This window comes from Odontesthes bonariensis, chromosome 14, assembly GCF_027942865.1.
Source record: "Odontesthes bonariensis isolate fOdoBon6 chromosome 14, fOdoBon6.hap1, whole genome shotgun sequence".
Classification (NCBI taxonomy): Eukaryota; Metazoa; Chordata; class Actinopteri; order Atheriniformes; family Atherinopsidae; genus Odontesthes; species Odontesthes bonariensis.
Window position 1 is genome coordinate 16,965,167 of NC_134519.1, and position 24,362 is coordinate 16,989,528.

The following is a 24,362-nucleotide window of genomic DNA, read 5'->3' on the forward strand; positions in this document are numbered from 1 at the left end:
CCTGCACTGGCGCCGTTTACAGGACAGGACCACAATGGCCCTAAAGGTGATTAATAGTGAGTGTGGTGCTGAAGGCTTCCTCCCATCCACAAATGTCTGCTTTTCTTTGAGTATATCTGTTGCCTTTCTACCAAAACTCTGCAGTAACCAAAAAACATATTTACCACTGCAGCCAGCTGAGAGCTGCTCCACAACAAGGGAAGGAGCCAACCCTGCAGTTAGGCTACATTAATTAATTAACAGACCTGGTGTGGTTTACAGCCAGCTCGTCCTACTATGGACTGGCAGTTAACTCAGAGAGGGGGATGGGAAGCGCAGTTGACCATGATGAGGTTGGCCTGTGCAGGGACAGTACAGCAAATAGCTGTGAGTCATCCTGTTTATTGCCTCAGAGAGCTGGAGTGTAAAAATCCTCACAGCCTCATCCTTTCAGGGTGGCAAAATATGATAAGCCAAGCTGCTGCTGAGTCCAATGTTTTCAATGGGCACTTGCCCAAGAAAAAAAAAAAAACTGAAGTCAAACTGTGTTGGCTGCAGTCACTTGTTTTCAGCTCTGTAAAATCATTTCCAGTTTCCTCTGGCTGCTCTTGTTTCAGAACGTCTTCTAGTAGTTTTCCAGTAATTAATGTTTTTTGAATAAATCAAACCCATTCTGTTCATGAAAAATTACTCATTCGAAACAATTGAAAAAAAATATGTAAAGTAAAAGCATGTCCCCTATTGGGATCTTATTATGAAAGGTATTCCCTCACTTGGTATTTAGGTGATGGTGGTAGAGAGGACTGTGTCGCAGACGTCAAAGGGATCGAGGTCTGATGATTGCAAAAAGCACAGCGTATGATTTGCGTCATTTTTATTTTTATCAAAACATTCAGTGTGCCCATATGCCCCACGGATGGGGTCATTGTCACTCTGGAAGAGTCCGCTTCCGTCAGGACAGAGATGTTTTGTGACAAGTCAAAGGTGATGACCCAGAGCAACACTGAATTGATTTGCAGTGACTCCTCCTGCTAAGGGGAAATGTAGAACCAAACATATCGGCAAAACAGAAGCCCTAACAGAGCTAAACATAGCCACCAGATCCTGTGACTATGAAAATCAATAATTCTAACTTCTCTTTTATTTACTCATCTGCCTGCACATTTGTGAACATTTTAGGCAGTTTTGCTTTAAAAGCTGTCAGGTTTGTCACTGGCCACTTTGTGGATGTAAGTTCAGTAGTTCTCGTTCTTGCAGCTCTGTTTTATTCTGCCAGCAAAACCCTGAGAGGGGAATCAGGCTCTTTTGTTGCTGAGTGTTCAGCTACTGTAGATTCAGCTGGTCTATTGCTGTATTTTTCTGTACTTTACTGCTGAGCAGGCAGGCACTGTATACCAGTGGTTGATTTATCTTTTTTCTCTGAAAACAGCTGCTTCCTGTGTCATAAAATCACAGATAAGAGGAGAGAAATAAAAATAATGTTAAAATGCCATGGAGCGGGTGGGGGCCAAATAGCAGGAGATAATTCTCTGCAGGTTATTCACCGTGACTAATACCTTTCGCAGTACACACATTTAACTGATCAATTGTTAATATAACATATTGATTACACAAGCTTTTGATTCTGTGCTTGAGTAAGCATACTTTGTTACTTTCCATGAATCAATGTTTTTTGTTTTGGAGCTGTATTCCATTAAACTCTAGTTTTCACAGGCAACAGAACATATTGTCATATTGTCTTTTAAGGTCACTTATCCACTAACACGTCATCTGCTGCCATTGTTCATGTCCAGCCACAATTTCAGTTTAGTATGTACTGCTGTATCAATGAAAAATTACATTGACTCATCACAAACTTTGCCACAAACATTGCCTGCGTGGTTAGTTCTAACACCCTGTTAAACAAGGACAGCAGCTTATGCTTTCGGTAGCCAACTAAGAGTGTGTTAAGAACATGTCCTTTTCTCAACCTCAGACTTTTTACAAAGGGTGTGATATTTGCTTCATGAATTTGCTGGCATTCAGTTGAACCCACTCTTCCAGCCTCCATTAAATGCTCCCTATGCCAATGGTTGCAACGTGAGCCCAAAACATGACTGATTCACCCCTGTGCATCCCTGAACAAGCATTTGTGGCCAAGTCAGTGATACATGGAAAAGATGACGGCACATATAAGAATACTTATGGACATGTTGGACACGCTGTGCTGATGAACGGCTTTCGCAGGCTGATGAATCAAGACTTTACTGCAACTGTGCAGCAAACAGAGTAAGAAAAATGGAATCACAGCACAATTTCTGAGCCTTAATTGGGAAACTAAGATGCACTATGGAGCATGTAGCTATTTCACATTATGTCATGACATTGATCTTATTTATTTATTCATTCATGCACAAAATCTTTCATCGATTTTTTTTCCTAACGTACCTTAGTTCTGTTAATTCTGGACAAAACACAGTTTTAACCTCATTAGCCCAAGCACTTGTTTCTAAAGTACCCCAGACTTCTTTAGATCCTCCTTAACAAACCTTTGACTCTCTGTTTTAGTTAGGATTAAGGGAAAGTGTTGATATGATAACTCTTCAGTGAAAGTTACATGTGCACGTGAGGCTATACAGTTGAACAGTGTACCACCACTCCAGAGTCTGCTAAATCCTTGAGCGGGTCTCCTTGAGTAGATTAGGCTTTTAAAAGAATTCCACATCCAGTTCTCTTGGAAAGTTTTTTGTTCTTCGGGGCCTTAACTTGACCTCCACTGTTCAATCACCAAGCCACACCAACCTCAAATTCCATTTTGTGGCCAGAAAACTACTGTATTCTGCACATATTGTGTTTTTCTCCCTAAAATTTAGCAAAGCAGTACACTAATCTTTCTTAAAATCTTAAAAAGTAGATTTTATCTTTAACTTTATACTCTGCAGACAATCAAAACATCCTGGTGAAAACATGTATGAAAATTGGAGCAATCTATAATATTCTTATTTGTGGATGAAAATCATATGCAGCACACTGAAATCTGACTTTTCTTATTCTGATCAAGGAGAATTGTATTGTGGTGTAGCAGCTAGAAGCCCCAGCCTGAGGGTTTTTCTTGTTAATTGCGACTCTTGTCTGCATCTGTGCAGAAATAGCTCCCAGCTGTTGGCTTTTGTTTGAGTTGTTATGTGCAATCTCAATACCAGTGCTTTATCAATTAGATCACATGCATCCTGTGGCATACAAAAGGCTGTATTGTATCGCTTGCTGTGATATGTTTGCACAAAGTTTTGTTCTTAATTTGGGGTGTATGTGTCTGTGTTTTTTAATATATTTTGTTTGTTTGTTATTGGCATTGAACTTTTGTCTAAGTAGTTTGAGAAAAGCCTGTAAAATTGTGTTACCCAGTTTTCTTACGCTACTTCTGAAGTATTAAATACTTATTAGTATTAGATTACTGCAGATCTGGAGCTCCTTGTGTGAGCTCAAGCAATTCTTGTAAACATTTGAGTCTGAGCCCAACCTTTAGAGGTGTTACCATTATAATAGGCAGCCTTTCATGCTACTTGCTCAGGTCTAGGTGTTGAGAAACACAAATTTGTATGTTTTAATCTAAAAACAATGAGAGTGGTAAGTCTGAGTGATTTTTCATAACTGAATACACACTGACAAAAAGTAAGTTTTGTTAGAAAAATATGAATGCTATCCATCATAAATAAGTGATACCATAACGTCACATATTCAAGGGCATTTTTCTCATATTTTGTGTTGGAATTCCTGTTAGTCGAAAACAGATTAAAAGCAACATGTTTCGTGTCGGAAACTCAAACACAGAAGGTCAAAATACTCAAAGGGTCCATAAGTGTTTGACATTTTCATCTTACATGGCTTTCTGCTGAGTAAGACTCTGTAGCACAGAGGAAACACACTTGGAGCCATTAATACCAGGAATCAGCAGGGAGAACACAGGGAAAGCAGTAAATCTTTCACTTAGGGCGTGGACGAGGAAATGGCTTCCTATCCAAGTTAGTTGTTCTGCTGGACAACACTAGACATTACACTTGACCATTAGCTGCCCCCCTCATGTTATCCTGGCACATGCCACTTTCACCCATGTAATCTAACTGAATGTTACGTTTAAAGCCTACATTTGATTCTACTCCCACTGTTATTCAGTTTAATTAGTGCTTGCACTTGTCATTCAGTGTCTTCTCATTTAGATATATGTACATCAACAGCACAGCCCATTTTCAATCTCAAACTTGCATATCAGCAATCATCATTCTATATTCCGATTATTCTTCACCATGATGCATTTGTGGAGAAAACCGCAAGAAATATTCTTTGCATCCCTCCATACTTGCTAATAAGAGTACTTTTATTAAGCGTGCTTTTTACCAAATTATAGCCAATCTTTGGTGTCAAAAATCAGCTCCTTAAGAAATACTTTATTATCACTTGCTGAGTTTTTAGTAGTTGGCAGATATAAAATATCCATCCATGTTTTACTTGATTAAAAAAAAACTTAAAAAACATCTTTTTTGTCTCTAATCTGGTCTAATAATCTTTGAGGGAAGTCAATGGTACACTGCATCAAGCTACAATATGTGAACTTGGAAAGACTCATTAAATTTTCATAAGTGGATGTGACTGCTGTGTCAAAAAAAATATTCATTCATTTACATTCATTAAATGCATATAGCCTACACAGTATTTCCTTGAGCAATAACCAGTCTCCTGGGGTGTTGTGGTGCCTCAGCTACTGTCATCTCCCTTTTTTTCTCCTTATTATCTCTGTCCCTTACCACTGCATGCTATCACATAAAGGTAAAACTAGAAAAATCAAAAGCCTGTTGTCAGTGGTGCTCATCTCCAGATATGCTGTTGATCTTACCGGCCAGGATCTTTTTCGTTAGCAAAATGTCAATGCCATTGTGTCAGCACGTGCTAAGGGACTTATTAAACAACTTCGTTAGTGAAGGAACATGCCCCCATGTTCGTGCTCCTTCCACCTCGAAGGGACAGTCAGCAGACTCCCTTCTGTTTGTGTCCTCTCGCAGCTCCAATGAAAGTAGATCCACACGTGACACAACCGATTATTGCTTTATCTGCTTATGCACATTGTGTAAATGTGCTTACAGCGTGCCTTTCTTCTCTGATAGCGGAAGTGAGTTTTTGGTTGGTAGGTAACAGCTCTAGAGTGCAGGAAAAGCAGTATAGCAACCAGAAATGCTATTATAATACTTAAGGAATGTGGTTTGACACAATCTTACAAAAACTGAGCAAGACCTCCCCTGAAAAAGACATCATTTGTGTGGCAGCACGTATATATCGGATGATATTGTTCAGTACTAATGGTACCTTCATAGATGAGCAAGTTACTCATGTCATGGAAACTAAAGCACCCCCATTCCACATGGAGTCTTGCTTTTGAACTGCACGCTGATAACAAGATCCTTGGTCCCTTTCTGCTTTAGTCCAGGATGCAGTTCAATATTAGTTATGTCTTTTCTCATATGCATAGGGATATTTTTGGATTCTAAAAATTGCCATTTTAGAACATTCTGATGATTATTCTTAATCATTATTATTATTATTAATTATTATTATTATTATCTAACCGTTTCCTTCACCGTCTTTCAACATAGTGCCCCTCTCCACCTTTGCTTTTGACAGACTAAGCATCTCTACAATGCTCACGTTTAGATCCAAACAGTTACAAGAAAGCTATTCCTCCACATGCAGGTTCACTCTGTTTTTGGGGTTAGGGTCAACTCTGAATCTTGCTGTAGCTCTTGTCCTATGTTTTTTGAGATGTTGTTGTCATCAAATTCAAATATACTGTATTTTCACTCAATGATTATGTTTAGAATGTCATTTTTGCTGTTTTCCACAGCATATAGGATTTGCATGATTTTCATGTTATTATATTATGTTCTTATTTACATTCTATATAGCATCAGAACTTGCATCATAAACTAAAACAGACTTGTCCATTTAACTGTCATTTTTTTGTTATGTATTATTGTCAACAAAAGTAACTCATCCTGTAGACGGTGATCACCATAAGACTGTCACCATCACTCCTTGACTGGTGTCTCAAAAAAGATAACAAGTTATTACTTTATTTCTACTTACTGTAAATGAGCACATTAGGACTCCGCTGTTTATTTTCTTTCCATTACATGTAAATGAGAGGCACTGGTAGATGAATGGACTCATAGAGGCACAAACCGTTTTCTGGCCTGAGTAAAGTTCACAGATCCCTCATATACTGATGGCTAACTTTAACCTCTGCGTTCACAGCTCCACTATTTACTTTAGTTTCTGGATGCAGTCAATGGTCTGCAGGAAGCATTGGTCCAGAACGAGGGAATACCTCTGAGGAGAACGATAGAGAAAGGAGTCATTCAAACCTGGAATGACAAATAGCTGAGGCTGTTTACGTATGCTGTGTTTACATAAGTTTGTGTTTGGTTTGGTGGGTTATTGGGCATTTTGGAATAAATCTACACCCTTCTGCGTAATACAGCTACATAAAACAATAATAAAATTGTTTGGTGAAATGTAATTTATTTGAAGGTGATGACACTCTTAAATAACTGAAGTCAACAAGAGTAGTCGCATTAAGCTGTAAAATTAATTTAACTGAAATAACACAGTAACATGAGAACTAGACAGTGAAAGCATTATTCAAAGGCATATGAAAGGCTGGTAATACCGATCTTGCTCTTATCAACTACTATGATGTTAAAATGAAACAAGCTCACAATACCTGCTTGATCTGAATTCTTGTTCAGGCAGCTTTAGAAAAAGAAAATATATAAAACTTTTTTTTTTCATTCTGGAATTGGATGCAGTAAGGGACCGTGACAGGTATTTGCTCCATCAACACCCTTCCCGACGCACATTCTACATTTGATACATATCTGGCAGCCCCGCAGGGCCTTCAGTCAATCGAAAGCTTTCTGGTATGTCTTCTCTCCAAAGACACTACATCTCGCTCTGTCACATTGAGGAGTGCCTCACCTTCTATCCAGGAGGTATCCAACACAAGCTGTCTTTTGTTACTGTGAATATAAAGGCTTTCTTCATCATGTCCAAGCTCTGATATTTTTGTCTTGTGGCACTTTCTCTCTTGGTCCAAAGGGGACCTGCCAATCTCCCACAGGGTCCTGGAAGACATAGTGCGGCGTTTGAATCAGCACACTAAGTCAGCCATGGTTTTAAATTAAGCGTGATGTGGAGAAGGCAGAGAAGAAGGAGGGTTTCTGCTGAAACCCTTTTGGCTACTTCGGAAGAAAATAACTCGGATGTAAGTATGAAAGTGTATGAATGTAGGTGCCACTCCCATCAGCCATTTCCAGACAACCTCTGGATTAAGAGTCTGTGATCATATACTGTGGCATTCTCTGGGGAATGTAAGGGGGCTACAGTGGGAGTTTGTGCAGCTTGAATTCACATTCATTTTTAACCACTATTCCCACACAGCTGATTAAAGTCACAAATGATTAGTGCTTATATTCAACAGGAATATTGAACCTTTTGGGGTAATTTAGACTGGCGTGTCAAAGATTTATGAACAACCAACTGGAGCCAAAAAAAAGAGGAAAATGAAAATCAAGGAAAGTCATAAAATTTAGAGTTCTTTTGTTTATGAAGAAAAAAATCACCTGCAAAACGAACATTATTGGTCTCAATAATGCACTTAAGGTTACCATCAGTGGCAAAAACTTTTATTTAACAGTAAAAATAAAAATAAAACAACAGTTTATTTTATTAAATTTGACACATCAAGACAACGTCAAGTATTTCTGTAATCAGGAGGGATGCTTGTCTTTTCCATCAGGGTTAAGATGAAAAGCTTGGCTACTATGTCCTTAAAGTGAGGTCACCAGGCCTCACAAAGCAACCATTACCAAGATAAAGATATCCAGGTGATGTTTTTGTGGCCAGAGAGGAGATATCGTTTCCTGCGGGCTGCTGTTTGTTACATGTGACAGGAGAAGGTAGGGCTCAGCTGGAAGATAGGCTGAGCAGAGAGCAGCCAGTTCCCTCGGTTAGTGTCTTGTCGGTGCTGTAGCAGAGCCGGCAGGAAAATATGCTTGACTTGTCTCATCATGTCACTGTAAAGCTGCAGGTTGTGGTGGACAGTGCTCTTCAGGGATGCCCTCAGCACCTCTGTTTCCTCCAGCTGAATGAACAGCCAGGAGACGACATACAAGAGCAGCATAAACAAGGCTTTGCAGCCCAACAATGATGGGCAGAACTGTCCATAGGCAGTGTGTACATTGCTGCACATCATTATTCCTGTTACCTGTGTTTATTTATTTATTTAAACTTTTTTTTTTTTCAAGGACAGGTTCAATACATCAACCATTTTGTCAAAGTAAGGGGATAAAAAATGTCAACTGTTGGACAATCTGTTCAGCTTGTCTATGGAGACTGTCTGTTGCTTCAAGACTCCTGCCACCCAGCTCCTGATGGACAAAGTCCCCATAACCCCAAGCAAGACACATAAGGGTGTAATTTATGAGTCGGGGCATCAGAAAGACGGCAAAAAATTGAAATATTCTTGACACTGTCATATCATGCTGTCACTGAGATTCGGCATATCAGTCCCAACCGTGCTGAATGCACAGTCCTTTGAATCTATTTTTGTCTTTTCCAACTGCTGCACCAGGATAACCGTTCTGCGGCGCTCCTCCTGCTACTTCTGCTCTGCCTCCAAACATATCCGGTTCATCTCTATCTCTCTGTAGGATTTATAAAAACGAGAACTTTGATATTTGAACTCAATTTTATGTCCTGAAATGATTCTAAACGCCTTTGACAAATGAGTCCTCTGATAGTTACATTAAAATATAAAAATGGCTTTAAATTCACAGAAGATTTTGTGTTTATTTATTGAAACAACAATTTGCTATACTCTTAAAAACAGACTTCAGACTACAGCCTGAAGAACATCAAACAAGCCATGAAGCCTCTCATTATGGGTTCCCATTTATCTCTTTTAATTAGTCATGATTTTGAAGAAGTAAAGTGTCCATGGTCTTTAAGTGCACACATACCAAATAATTGAACATTCTATTGGTGCGGTATAGTAGAAAAGGTCCTTTGGACAGAAATAATAATGTTTCAAAGGTCACCACATATCTACTAACAAACTGTCAGTGCAAGAACTACCACCTCTCGGAGATGAAAAAGCACGCTTTTGATTTAGTAGTAGACAATACTGACATTTAAATGTAAAAATATATATACGTATTTTTTTGTTTTATTTTGTTTTTGATTAATGATTAATGGGTTAGGGAGTGAGGGAGGGCAAACAACTAATATAACATCTGGAGACAAAGGTATGAAAACAAACAAAGCTCTTGCTTTTGAAAACCATTTATTACCAGTGCCGCTGACATGCACTGCTCGCCAGTTTTTGTTTTGTTATGTAGTTAGAATCAAAAGAAAGGGCACTAAAGTAATATTCTTTTAATTTGAGTCCATCGATTACAAACATTTGAACAATTTCACTAACAGTCGTGAGATGAAATGGGAAACAGCTGCAAGTAGAAAATGTTTTATCAGTGTGCATCACTTTTTCTGTCGGGCTTCAACCAGCTCGAGAGGTCTGTCCTTCTCTATGCCGGGGCTTTTATATTCACTACTGTGGGTCATCAGTGTACTCACGCCCCTTGAAATAAAGAAAAACCACAAGTATAATACAACTCGTGAAAATTCTGCACCGCTTGCCACAGCAGGAAGCACCAGTTTATGACCAATTTTAACTGGAAAAGATGATGATAGACAGCCACACGGTAACAGAAATCCCAGCAGACAACAACAACACATCTGTGAGGCGTTACACAAGGTCAATAACTTTACAACTGAAAGTCCCGCATTGGCCAGGATTGGCCACTTTTGTTTGTCAGATAAAAAGCTTTAAAAGAGTTTCTTCATAAACATGCATTCTATTATTCAGAAATGACAATATAAATTGCTGTCAGGGACTAATTCTGCTCATGACATTAATAAAACAAACTGTAATACGTAACAGCTTATTTAGCAAGAGTAACATCAGCAGACATACCCTTAAGATGTCATTGTTTTGTCAATGTCTCCATCTTCTGGTGACATCCTTGAACTGCACCTTATCATACTGAGGCTTGACACACTCTCCTTCCTCCACTGTGGGACACACACATTTAATGCCAGATTGCAAATTTGAAAGTACTTTATACAAAGTGTGTGAGACAGAAAAAGGGTTATGGTTAACATTAAAATGTTTCATTTCATCCATCTTTTTTTTTTACCTTGTCAGAGAGTTGCTGAATTTCTTGTAGTTCTATGATCTTTGCCTCTTTCTCAGCAACCATCTGCTTCAGTTTCTGGATGAGAGCATTGTGCTCTGAAGGCTCATTGCTCAGCTCTTGTCTCATGCTTTGCATGGGCTCTTTGCTCTGCTTAGCTGGATGCCGCGTGAGCTGTTTCAGCACTGTCTGCATCTGGCTCTGTTGCTTCTGCCAAAGGTAGAAAAGAATGGTTTTCCGAGAAAAGTACTGGACCGAAATCTACCTTTCTGCAATATATGGCCTATCTCATCTAGTGAAGATAAAATAAAAGCGGGTATGTGTGCAACAGCTTAATTGTGGAATTACTGTCAACTATCAATCACTAAATATAATCCTCTCACTAAACCTTTTATCTCCTTTTCTATGACACCGTGGGGGCCTCTGTGGTTCACTACGTTGTGGTGTGCTGGAGGGCTACCGCAAGTCGTTTATCCTTAATGCAACAAGAATATTCAACTCCACATGATAAACACTCCATCACATTCAATTGTCATGTGCAATATTCCCACTTATACTGTGAAATACCCTGTAAATTAAGCTGTAATAATATACACTTTTTCCATTTGTATATGTACATACAATGGTCCTATATTTTGTGTAATCGTCATATATTTTGTATGTGTCTATGTGTCTATGTGGAAAAATACATAATACAAGATCCCACACATGCATAAGCCTTGTCTCTTCTTTAAAGACGTACCAACAGAGCATCCACAAGCTCATCATCATGTTTCCCCTTCTCCAGCAGGGTGGAGATCTGGACCTTCAGAGTTTTGATTTCATCAGACTGAGATCTGCTCCTGGCTTTAAAGGCTTCCAACTTTTTCTTCAGATCCTCGTGCTCTTTCAAGAGGGCCTCATTATCCGCTGAGATCCTCTGTGCAGTTGTGGGAGGAGAGCAGGCCCTTGGTACATGATCAAATTGCCTTTTTAATTCAATTGCAGTTGCTGCTTACAAACCTCAAATGCCTCCCGCTTCTCTTTCTCAATAGTGCGGATGTAGCAGAGGTTCCTGTCTTGGGGAGGGGTTTTCAGAAGGACACCCATACCCTGATGCTCTTCGTCTACGCTCAGGACACTTGACTGTCTTTGCTGCATCACCTGGTTCAGCTGCTGCTCAAGGTCCCGCACCTGTTGTTCGAGTGCTGGATTTGCTTATGTGGCATTCAGGTAGTTTCGTCACCTGACATACTGTCTTGTCTGCAAACTTACCCTTTTTATTAACTATGAAGCATTTTCTTATTTGACAAGTATATTCTGTTTTTTATCCAATTTCTAGCTTACCCTTGTCTGAAGCGCCAGTATCTGCTGGGAACGACCTCTAAAACTCCCAGGGTTGCTTAATAATTGCTGAAAGCTGACTTCCTCTCCAATCTCACTGATCAGTACCTGTAACAGTTTAGATGATGGAATCAAGATGTCACTGGTGATTAATCACACATCTATGCCCTAAAGGTGTGTTTTATTTATTTTGTTGTTTTTTTTTCTTTACTGTGTTGTGAAGGTTTTTCACATTTTGGGGTCTGCCCAAAGTCCACACAAAAGAAAGTTATTCTGTGCGACTGACGACACTGATCCTAAATTACCTGCAATGTGTAATTTGTAGTCCGGGCATGTATTCTGTTACATATCAACATCACTGTGTAACGCAGGTGCATAAGACCTGCATAACAGTTTATTTAGTATTCTTAAAACAAAGAATGTACTTCAACATTTCTTTTGAGTGAGGTGGAGGGAAAGATATGATTAATAACAATGTACTTTTTTTCATGGCAATATATCATAAATCATGAACCTGCTAATTAGCATAATATGGACTTTTTCAGGTAGGAAATAAGAAAAGGACCATTACCTTCTGAGCTACTTTCAACTCCTGTTTGGCAGACTGGACCTGGTTGCGATATTCAATCACTTTCAGTTGGGCAGCTGCTAATTTCTCCTGCAGAGATTTGACCGCTGCACTCCCCTGCTGTTGGAAGTAATGAGTGTGCGATTCATGTTGAGATGCTGCCATTTGAATTAGGAAAACATAAAAATACTATTTTAGTTCATTAATGTTTACCTCACAGGCTTCAGACGAGTCTTTATCCAGTAACTTTGAGTCAATCTTCTGCCCAGACTCAGAGTGAAGTAAATCAGCTTGAAGCTATGCAGATTAGCATAACAATAGAACAGATGTGTTTTTCATTTCTAAGACCTCTGTGCAGTAACAAATCACACCAACAAATCAAATTAAATGACTCTTTACCTTTTTCTCAAGCTCTTTGATTCTGTTGCTGTTTTGATTTGATCTGATCTTCTCTTGCTCAACTTCAGCAGTAAGCTCTCTGTTCTTCTTGGACAGCTCAACAATCTTGGTGGCCGCTACAGCTCCTGCTAAGCCTGGTGTGCCTGAACAAATGAGTCAGGAAATGGCTCTGAAGTATCTGGGACATTGATGCGCCAAATATGTCACATATAACACACCTGCTAAGGCCAGCCTATCTTCTTCTCTTTTCTTCTTCAAGTGTTTAATCTCAAAATCCTTTTCACTCAGGAGTTTGAAGAGCCGTCCGTTTTCATCCTTCAGCTCTCTCAACTGATCTTGCAGGGTCTGATTCTCATTCTGCAGCAGCCTTTAGAAAGACATGTAAAAGGAAAGCAGAACATTTCCAACTTTAAATATTCATGTCATTACCCTTTTTTTTTTTTAGATTTAGCTGGAAAAGAGCTAATCTTCCATTTAGGAAAAACAATGTTACAATTATATTTCAGGCAAGGTAAGACCCACCTACCTGTCATTGGGATTTTGTGCCTGAATACCTTGTTGGGACAGATCCAAATCATCATGAGTGCCACTGACATCAAGATTATCTGGTTCTTTTCCCTTTTTTTTATCCAGTTTTCTTTTCTCTTGCTGTTTTTGTAGTGCTTGAAACTGAAGTCGCAGATCGCTCAGTTGATCTTCATGCTCCATGATCAATGTAATGTAACTTCTAAAGAGGAATATTACACTGGATATCAATTAAAATTATTAAGAAAATGCATTTCCCTTTTAGCTACACCACAATATTACCCCCAGCAGTCTAAAGCTAGAACTTTGTAATAAGAAATGCCTAACTAATGCATAATGACATAAACTATGATTTAATATATGCCTGTGAACTGATCACATAAAGTAATCATGATCATTTGTTTATGTTAAGAAACAGGAAGTCTCAGTACAATCTTCATTATTCAGGGATTAAATGATCAGGACTCTTTTTATTATTACTCAAAATCTGTACCCTCATTAAAATGCTTTAAAAGTGTAGCAGAATCTAATTTAGAGTCCGCTTCTAGGCACATGGGAGTTAATTATGACCACATTGCCAACCGAGTATAACACTGACACTTGTTTGATATATATAACGCTCTGATCAGTCATCGAGGTAATGATGTTTACTCCTTTCAATGTTCAGTTTGATTAAAGGAAGCATTTTTCACCTGATACTGGTCCCAGTTCCGCTCTTTTAAATGAATTAGTTGACTTTCAGCACAGTGTTTGGCAAGATAAGTGAAGAAACTAACAGGTTCCTAACTGCGACGGTCCTGTATCCATAGTAACGACGTTTCACACGATAAGCACGATCTCGCGGGAGCAGGAATGCGGAACCACACCACATCTGCGCCTACGAGATCAGCACTACTCTAGTGCCTACTGTTTTTTTTTACTTAGTGATCTTCAAGTTTATCAGTTTCAAGGCGGTCAGTTGAAGTCAGCCATGACCCTGAGTATTTGTTTGGGAAATAAACAAGTCGGATTAAAGATCGTGTTGCATGGTGGTGTGACGGCTGCAACAGGGTTTCCGGTTCGAATCCTGGCTAGGGTCTTTCTCTGTGTGGAGTTTTCATGTTTCCCTTTGTGTATGCGTTGGTTCTCCCGGGTCCTCCCACCGCCCAAAAATCCTTAGTTGATGGTTCTAAATTGAATGGTTGGTTTGTCTCTATGTGGCCCTGTGATGGATTGGTTATGGATTTTATTTTTTTTTTTAACCGGGACATCAAGACATGGGACTTTTTTTTTTTCATTCTGTGAAGTCAAAATGTCTGCATTGTAAGAATCAGTATTAAAGTGTGGGATATGTGTGTGTGTGTGTGTGGGGGGGGGGGGGGGGGGGATAATTAACTGTCTATGATGAACCCACATGACAGCAAATATGAAGCTGCCACACAAAGCATTGTAGCTTCTGTCCAGCAGCTACAGGTAAATGGGTTCTCATACTATGGAGTTAAATTTGTCTCAATAATATTTGTATATACGCAGAAGGCGGATCCACAAATATGTCTTGATTTGCATGTGTGTTTTGATATCTACAAATAAAAAAATCATATTTGTAACTCGTATATTGATTTTTACAAATATAGATGTGCATTTGTAAATAAAATGCCATTTGTAAAACCAAAAAAATCATTTGTGAAATGTGATTCTGCATTTGTGAATCACCAGCACACACATTTTTCGCTTTCCACAGTTACGTGTTTTTGAGACGTTCTTCGCATGAAAGTCGCACAAATCCACACGTAAATATTTCTTGACTTGCATTCGTGTTTTGATATCCACAAATAAAAAAAATACATATTTGTAACTTGTAAATTGGTTTTCACAATTGTAGATGTGTATTTGTAAATGAAATGGCATTTGTAAAACTGAAAATTGCCTTTGTGATATCTAATTTTGCATTTGTGCATTAACAGCACACGTAGGTTTCGTTTTCGCAATTGTGAATCAGCACAATCAGCGCACGTATTTTTGAGACAATCTTTGCGGCAGAGGGAGCCATCCAGATTCACAAATAGCGTACTTCTACTTTCTAATCCAGTAGATGGCAGTGTTGCTCAATCTATTGCGTGTTACCATATTGCTCTCACTCCGAATACTGTCAGAAAAAATAAAACATATGAAAAATAGAGAGTCTCTGAACTATTTACATTTACATTTTACTATCATAACTATCATAATTTGGGGCGAGGGAATTGTACTTAGGGCCTACTGAAGTTGGCGGTAGCTGCTCATCATGCCCACGTTGTTCGGCCATGGTTGAATTTGAATGAATTGAAAAATTCGATGAAAGTCAAGTGAAGCATAGCCGTTATGAGCTTTATAGAACAACACCTACTGGATTAGGAAGTAGAGGTAGGCTATTTGTGAATCTGGGTGGCTCCCTCTGCCGCAAAGATTGTCTCAAAAATACGTGCGCTGATTGTGCTGATTCACAAATGCGAAAACGAAACCTACGTGTGCTGTTAATGCACAAATGCAAAATTAGATATCACAAAGGCAATTTTCAGTTTTACAAATGCCATTTCATTTACAAATACACATCTACAATTGTGAAAACCAATTTACAAGTTACAAATATGTTTTTTTTTATTTGTGGATATCAAAACACGAATGCAAGTCAAGAAATATTTACGTGTGGATTTGTGCGACTTTCATGCGAAGAACGTCTCAAAAACACGTAACTGTGGAAAGCGAAAAATGTGTGTGCTGGTGATTCACAAATGCAGAATCACATTTCACAAATGATTTTTTTGGTTTTACAAATGGCATTTTATTTACAAATGCAAATCTATATTTGTAAAAATCAATATACGAGTTACAAATATGATTTTTTTATTTGTAGATATCAAAACACACATGCAAATCAAGACATATTTGTGGATCCCCTTCTGCGTATATACAAATATTATTGAGACAAATTTAACTCCATATCACACTGGTTGATGCAAACGTTGTGTATGTCTGTGTGTATAATTGTAAAGAAACTTCCTGCTGTCGAGGCAGGGTGTGTTTGTAAAAGGGATTTTTTTAATAGGTCAATGAATCATCCTGCTGAGTTAAAGGTTCTGCACAGTCATGGAGACATACCTCCCAACTCCCTTGGCCAATATTATGACGCATGGAGTATGTACGTGACCTCCGTGCTGTTGGTGGTGTAATCAGATACATGTCAGTTGTGCAGTGTTTATTGATCTCAAGCTGATGTTTTAAGTAGCCGGAAAAAAAGAAAAAAAAAAGATCTTACCAACTTGCGATGTCACGGTGACGATGTGGAGCATGGTGCTAATTTACTGCAATGCATTTACTATTTAGCATAATTCATAACTCTAATTTCAGATTATCAGAGAAGTTCTAATCAATGGTAGTGAAAAGGTCATGTTTAGAAATGTGCAATAGTTTGGACTCCTTATGGTCCAAAAAAGAAATGAGCAGTGAATAAATGCAACAGAGTGAAACATATGAGAAGACCACAGTATTTGCTATAAATTGTACTTGGAGCTTGTAAGTACAGTAACGCCAAACTAAAAGGCTAATGGATGATTGTTTTTAGTTATTCAGATAACATTATGGTTATGTCTATAACTTTTAAAGTGTTGATCTAAAAGTGTTTGAGTTGCTACAAACAGTGGTAACTTTAAAGGCTACTGAATACTCAATTTTATTATAAAGAAATGGCTTCGTAAATTTTTTGCTCTGGATAACACATTTCAACTTCGACTCAAATATCGCTGGTAGACATGGTAAATGGTTCAAATTGAATTGAATTGCATGATACTTTATCAATAATACATTAATCACACCTTGTCAGTTTTGTTATAATTACTTGTAAAAATAACAAGTTTTATACTCCACCAAATGTTTTTTATTTGGAAAAAAAAAATTCCCCCATTACTATATAATATAAATCAGTTTATATGTGATGGCAAAACAACGAGCAAAAACTAACTGTTGGGCTGTCTGACATTGGTGGTTATTTCTAACCCATTGAAACATGAGGCTTTATTTAAAAATGAAAAAAAAAAAGAGAAAAAACTGCAACTGTTTTCTATTTCTCAACTTGAGATACCTGAAATACAAACCATTTGAGAAGTTAAACCTTCTGCTTTAACTGCAAACTACTGTCTTTGCCATCAATATCTTGAAAATGCTGAATATTCTAAGCATTATGATCAGCGCACATCCATCTTGGTAATGAAAGGACGTGCGTATTCACAACAGATAGCAGTTTTTTGTTTATTTATGTTAGCTGTATCCTGTAATATTGGTCGAAAGCAAGAGGGCCAACTTAAGGGTAGTTTCTTATATATGTGTCTTGTTCGGGTTATCATGCATAATTTTAGTAGTCCAGAGGCTATTTGAGCCAGTCGACGCTGAAAGATAAAATTAGCAAAAATCCCCTGCAGGGGACGCATGTTCTCTCCGGGTATTCCGGCTTCCTCCCACCGCCCCAAAACACACATCTTAGGTTAATTGGTGTCATGGTTGTTTGTCTCTGTGTGGCCCTGTGGTGGGAGCCCCAGCCCCACCGTGACCACGGGTTAGATTGAGTTGGTGTAGAAAATGGATGGATATTCTCATTTGGTTGAGAGTCCCATATGAGCTTCACAAGATTCCCCCTCGTCTCCGCTTTCTAGGAACCTCTTAAAGGCTGCGATTTATTACTACTGTGTATAGAATGAATGAAGAGCGAGGAAAGCTCTATTTATTCAAATAAAATGTATTTATCTATTGAATCAAATTCTACATTGAATAAATGTATCTATGTTACAGAACATCCGTGCCATACAAGGTTTAAACAAGTCTTACTGGATACCAGGTAGACACTTTACGTTGCCAAATAACTGCTCACATTCACAGAACGTCCCAAATCACTCTCTGACTCAATATCTGGAGCATGTGGCTACCTTAAAAAAAAAACACAGCATTTTTATACATAAGTAACAGCTGGGCAGTTTTATGGGATGGGAGTGGAAAGGCAGCTTTAAGTGATCTGAAATGGTTCACATTTCTCATTGTTTAATTTTCATTGCTGTTCTAGTTGCCATAAGCACACACAGCAGCCTGGTAGCTGTGTATGTAAAAGGTAAACATTATGTTGCAAAAGGAAATGAGCAGTTGAAGTCCACACACATTTAGGAGAATTAAAATTGTATACACAAGAACATTTCAGAATTACTTCCCAAGAGACTTTAAGAAGTAGCATGCCGTGCACTTCCTCTCAAGACTCAGCTTTATGAACAATTCAACAAGTCATCTCTTGAAAATCAGACCAACGTAGGGCAGAAAATAACGATGACACAATGAAATATCTTATCAGACTAGTCTATAAAACATTTATTGTGACAATATAATTTACAATTGATAAATAAAATGTTTTTTTCACTTTATTTCATGTCATTTATTTTATTATGTAATGGATATTGCATAAAATGACCCACTTCATTTCCTCAAAAAAACTTGTACTTTTGGTCTGGGATAATGATTTAGGGTTTTTTCCTACTTCGATGTGGTACTTCTCTATGCAGTGGGATACTATAATCTGCTCTATTGAGTCAAAAACAACTCAAACTTTTCTTTATAAATAATAAGTTCAAACACCATCCTTGAGGTTCCCCAAATACAGTGGGGTACCCTTCTTACAAAAAAAAAATTGGCTCAGGAGCAAAAGTGTTTCCATTCACTAGTTCAGTGAATAAAATAATACATCTCGTATGTGATAAGAAAAAAATGACATGAAATAGAAGCCATTGGTGTCATTCTAAAGTCCATGCTGAGCCTCGCCATACCAAATGTCAAAATATATGATGTGCTGCACGTCGTCTAATTTTCTTTTACATTTCACTCAGAAATCGTCCGTAATGCCCCCTTTCCAGACAACAGACATCCACCAGCTGGCTTCCCAAACACAGTGTATCGAGTATTTAAACAGATGAGCTCAATACACCTTCCGAATACAGAAGTGACAGCATACCTCTTGTGTCTTTTATAGAAGAAGGAAGTGTCATTATTTAGTTATGACTACAGTGTATGGGCGCATCTGAAGGCAGGTGTGCAAAAATACGACATGTGTAAAACAAACGTTGTACACACCTTAATATGAGGCAATATCAAGGGGACATAAAATTTTAGTGCGAGAGTCTTTGTTCACTTGTTTTGCGCTGCTTTTTGTTCTTCATTGGGCTTCACAATGTAGTCTTTGTACATTGAATACAGGACACCTGGAGGGGGGGGAAGACAGAAAAAGTCTGAGTTACAAAAAGACCCATACAGCTTAAAAAAAAAAGAAAAGAAAAAAGGGAAAAACAACACTTTAGATAACCACAGAATTCCTAATCGGATGCATTGCAGTTGGTCATTTTTCACTACAGCACGGTGAGGATCCTACTGAGGCCAATTTTCAGGCAGAGCACAGTAACCACCACCAGAGGACTTCATGGGCTCAGCCCTGATTAGTAAACTCTAAACTACAGCTACTTTTTCCAAACAAGCCACTTTTCATGGATTCTTGGAGCACTAGTTTTCTCTAATATAACAGTGTGGGCTAACATCCATCCATCCATCCATCCTGTCCATTTTCTATACCCGCTTAATCCAACTCAGGGTTGCGGGGGAGCTGGAGCCTATCTCAGCTGTCATTGGGCGAGAGTCAGGGTACACCTGGGACAGGTCCCCAGTCCATCACAGGGCTTCACAGAGACAAATGAGACAAACAATCGTCCACGCTCACACCGTCTCACTCCGAGGGACAATTTAAAGTCACCAATTAACATGCATGTTTTCGGGCGGTGCGAGGAAGCCGGAGTACCCGGAGAGAGCCCACAGTGGCAGAAGTTTCCATCATTGTCTGACCCCGTGTAATCTACACCTCATTGGAAACACAGACCACTCATGCCACCTCACACCCACCCCATGCACCAGCAGTGGTAACACATCTATGGCCATGAAACTAGCACCAGAAACGTGATCATGTGTACTACATACCAATAGTCATGGCTCCAACCACAAAGCCCTGGGCGGCTACACGCATATGGATCAGATGCACTGACATCTTTGTATCGCCCCGATGTTTCATTCTCATTAGTCTGTACCCGACAATGCCAAAGAATCCAGCCATGCCTATAAGGAGCAAGACAAAAATATATGTTCTCCATCAATTTAAAAGACTAAAATGTGAGAAAAATTGCAATGAACAATGCAAAAAAAAAAAAAATCCACAAACAAATTCAGTAATGAAAACTTTTAGCCCACGTTTTTCACAGTTTACCTTGTTCATGTTACCGTGAACAATTAGGAAAGATTTGTACTCACCCAGAGGGACAAATGGATTCTCCTTTGCTTTTCGCATGAACTTGGACTCATTTTCTTCACCGTAAGACGACATCTCGACTAAAAGGGAACAGTAAGACATTCAGTGTTATTATTATTGTCCAAACTCAGTATACCCCCGTTAATTTGGATAAAAATGTATTCGTATGTTAAAAAAAAAAAAAAAAAAAAAAAGTAATTGGCAAAGTCAATTGCAGGAAATCTCTCAGTTCTACCCTATAAAACTGCTCAAGAACAGTCTTTAGAGTCATCCATCCAATGCTGGTCTATAACACGTTATTCAAGCTAAGGTGACACATGAAGGGCAGAGAGACGACACATCTTTTCAGGCCTACCGTTTAATAACCACACATACAGCCCATCATAACACGCAGGAAACAATATTCAATCGTAACATTCCATTTATAATACGGTCTGTCGAAACGGGTTCAAATTCCTGTTCGAGGCCAAAACTCACTCAGAACAGAACAGACTGTACAACAGTCGAGAGCGTGGATTAGCAACTGTTGGCTGATAAAGTCTCTGTTTCAGTATGTGAGAGGTGGAGAAGTTCTTACCGTTATGAGAACCGTGTGTCTGTTTGAATCCCTCGCGAAGCAAACTGTTGTTTGATATTTTGAGAGTCTCCCAAACCACAGTTCGCACGAAAGGAGGAAGTAATAAGCCGGGTAGCACGAATATATAATATATCGACTCACTGCGCATGTCTGATGTCAGCCATGAGTGCGCTATGTTCACAAACACCGGCAAAACGACGAATTTTTGAATGAATTGTTTCGTTCGTGCTGAATCTTTGACATTGCACACTGCTGTTGGGCTATATTATTTCAGTGAGACTAAGAATCCATTGTGAGTAGACAAACATCCATGTGTATGAAGACAGCGAAAGGTCTTGCTCGATAATTGATCCCTTACCCTTCGTAGTCCTCAGGTGGCAAAAATAATAATAAGAGCGGGAAGTAGGGGGAAAAAAGACTAGCCTTGTGTTTACCGAATGTTGAACAAACTAGCAAAAATCATTTAGCTACGGCAGACAGTTTTGTTCATTCTTCATTTAATTTTAAATGCAAAAATATCACAATATAATAATTCCTAGGTGTTGTGAATGCAACATTGGTTACATGCGTAGATGGCCTGTGACGGTGAAACTGAATATTCCCAGCGTCTTTACTGGTCAAAGGTGAAAAGTCCAGTTCTTTTCGCGACCTAGTCCACTCTTTCTCTAACTATATGTTAGTCTTCGCTGTCGTGCGATTCTTTCGTGGACTATATCCTCCTGTTACAAAGTGGTAGGCCTACAGTTCGACTTTCTAGTGTTAAAACGAAGGTGGGGAAAACAGGGAAGTAAATATCTTGCCTCACTCGTTAGTCTCTGGGATTACGTAAGATTGTACCAACATTAGGCCGATTTCAGACCAGAGCGTGGCGTGGCGGCAGCGAAACGACGGCAGTAGGCCTGTCTCACGTTTCTTCTGCAACGCGACAATATGAATAATATTATTACGATTATTGATAATTTAAAGCATTTTAAGCAGCTCACTTGTGAATATTAACTTAAATATCTTGCATTTCTCCCAACTATGCCACCTTAAAATTGTCAGCAAAAACAACTTGAGATGCCAGCTCTCACCCAGAGTTTGTTTGAAGCCCCCAACCACTGACACTATAAAGCCAGAAGACATGGAGGGGATTATTTGTATCACTTTTTGCACATAACTGAACCTACAGCCCTAATGTGACATAGCCAAATGGAAATACCATAGCAAGTTCTAGTCTCACTCAAAGATTTTTTTTTTCAACTGTATTTATGGAATTACACTCCTAAACTTAAGCAGCAGAATAAATCTTTTGTTTTCTTGATACAGCGACTGCGGCTTCTCATGTTTTTTTTCTATGACAGCTTCATCCTTCTTAACAACATACATCAAAAACAGCCTTGAAGCCTTAATAAGCCTGTGGCATTTTCTTTATGCAATTATGGGCTCAGCATCCACTGATCATGCACCAGACCCTGATGATGAGCACTGTAGATTAAAGCAGATAGAAAACGAAAAAAATTAGGACGTGAAATCAAGCGCTGCTTACTTCTCAGACAACAAAAAGAACACAATCATCACCCCCCCACCCACTTTATTTTTTTTTTCAATTTGAATTAGAATTTTGTTGTGTAGTGTAACACCGTAGTGTCCCATATTTTGAATATGGGACACTTTTTTTCACTTTTCAAACAGTCCGTTTAATTTGTCTCTCAAGTGTTGAGGAGATATTAAAAATTATCAGTTGGAATAAGATTTAAAACTAAACTATTGCAGGATTCCAACTTCTGTGGGATTTCACGGGAAAAAGGCTCAGTACAACCTTATTCTAAGGGAACTGGGGTGGTCAGTTCTGAACATTACTGTGACGGTGGGTGATGAGAACAAAGTGCACAGCTCCACTTAGAGGCGAGCTTGTGAATAAACAGTATGGTGAAACTGAGCAGCTGAAGAAAGCCAAATTAAAATGTTGCACGATCGACACAGAGTCAGTTAATTAAAGCCATCGTTGGGAAAGAATATTTTATTCTAATATCAACAGTTTGTGTATTCGATGGAAATCTGTCCTCAGCCACCGTCTTATGATAAACAAAAAGATCTCAGTGGCAAACAAAATGCATGTCTGGCAGATTTTCATGCAACATTCATTCATCTCCACTGAACACAAAAAGTCCATCCATTATCCATTTGGGGACTGTTGGTCAGATTTTGCTTTGGGGCCACACTTTGCATCATGAATACTGAATGATAACTAAATGACCCACCCTCATATATAAACGTGTGATAACACAATAAAAGATTCTTCATGTGGAGACTTGATGCAAAGTCAGTGAATCTACAGGCCATGATTTGAGATCACATTTGGCTACTTGAAGGTGTCCCTATAATACTCGACAAACTCAGAATATTTTACTGTACTTTTCTTTTGTGAGAATTATTTGCATATGCAATGTGGCAAAACATTGCAAATTTGCACCGCTGTCATGTTTACTTTAAACAAAAGTCCAATTCCATTGCTTGTCGAAATGACATTTTCTTGGGTACGCTTGTTTCATTCAACTGAAAGCACAGCATACAAACTTGACCTTGGCTAAACCCAGTGGATTCAGTTGCCACAGCTGACAATTACTATCCAGTAGGTGGCACTACTTGTCCACTGATGAAGCAACGCTTAAGGAAAAGACTGAAGGTCTATTGTGTTGATTTTGCTAACAAAATGACTCTTGACAAAAACTTGTGAGACAGTTTTTTAAGTTGCTTGTTTAGCATTAGAATATATATATATCAAGGACAATCTATGTCTGTGCATTTTCCAACTCTCATCCACTTTTTAAACAATTTGGCCTGTTGGGGCTTGTACGACCTTGTAAACGGACAATAAATAGCTCAGAAAAACACGCCTCCTCTGAAGGAACAGATAGTCCTGCTAATATTGGTCTAAAAGTACATATACATAAGTCATTGTGAAACCCTAGTATATACTTTACCTTGATTCTTCAACTTTTATGCAAACCAAATAATAATCCACACAATGTGGTGGAAAGCAGTAAAACGAGAGAAAATACAGATGTTTCACTGATGCATTTGAGTTCATGGTTATCAAGATAACATTAAATGCATATCTCTTTGTGAAACTCTTATCAGTAAGGACAGCCAACTCGAGCACAGTTTCGCAATTGTGCATAAATATTTAATCTTTGTAAGAGGGCTGCGATGGTTGTGGGTCACACTGTTCAATCTGCAGTTCAAAGTCAAGATTTTCCAAAGAAGACTTTCTTCCCTTTTTTTACTCTTCTCTAGAAGTCATAACACACATATATATTGCTTATCAGTATAAACACGGGATAATGTCACTGTTTTAATCTATTTTGTCAATAAAAAGGAAATTTTATGATG

At 38.6% G+C, this 24,362-nt stretch overlaps 2 protein-coding genes across 2 annotated transcripts; both read right to left on the minus strand.

The window, feature by feature from the left end:
* Positions 1–7,810: 7,810 nt before the first annotated feature.
* On the minus strand, positions 7,811–13,985 carry ccdc13 (coiled-coil domain containing 13). The gene is given in 12 exon segments (XM_075482256.1): positions 7,811–8,711; positions 9,548–9,737; positions 10,032–10,137; positions 10,263–10,469; positions 11,002–11,178; positions 11,262–11,432; positions 11,586–11,690; positions 12,154–12,270; positions 12,364–12,447; positions 12,550–12,692; positions 12,768–12,916; positions 13,076–13,985. Coding segments are annotated over 12 exon segments (1,803 nt in total). The 5' UTR covers positions 13,258–13,985; the 3' UTR covers positions 7,811–8,539.
* A 4,425-nt stretch (positions 13,986–18,410) lies between these two features.
* higd1a (HIG1 hypoxia inducible domain family, member 1A) lies at positions 18,411–21,119 on the minus strand. The gene is made up of 4 exons (XM_075483187.1): positions 20,988–21,119; positions 20,413–20,490; positions 20,086–20,220; positions 18,411–19,322 (listed from the first exon to the last, which is right to left on the minus strand). The coding sequence occupies exons 2-4, from the start codon at positions 20,483–20,485 to the stop codon at positions 19,249–19,251; spliced, it is 282 nt and encodes a 93-aa protein (XP_075339302.1). The 5' UTR covers positions 20,486–20,490; positions 20,988–21,119; the 3' UTR covers positions 18,411–19,248.
* Positions 21,120–24,362: the final 3,243 nt, after the last annotated feature.

Bases quoted from the DNA above. Each gene is read 5' to 3' on its own strand.
- higd1a (XM_075483187.1), bottom strand. From the start codon at position 20,485: ATGTCGTCTTACGGTGAAGAAAATGAGTCCAAGTTCATGCGAAAAGCA. The intron at 20,221-20,412 runs GTGAGTACAAAT...TGCTCCTTATAG, and splicing joins GAATCCATTTGTCCCTCTGG to GCATGGCTGGATTCTTTGGC. The intron at 19,323-20,085 runs GTATGTAGTACA...CCCCCCCTCCAG, and splicing joins GGTTGGAGCCATGACTATTG to GTGTCCTGTATTCAATGTAC.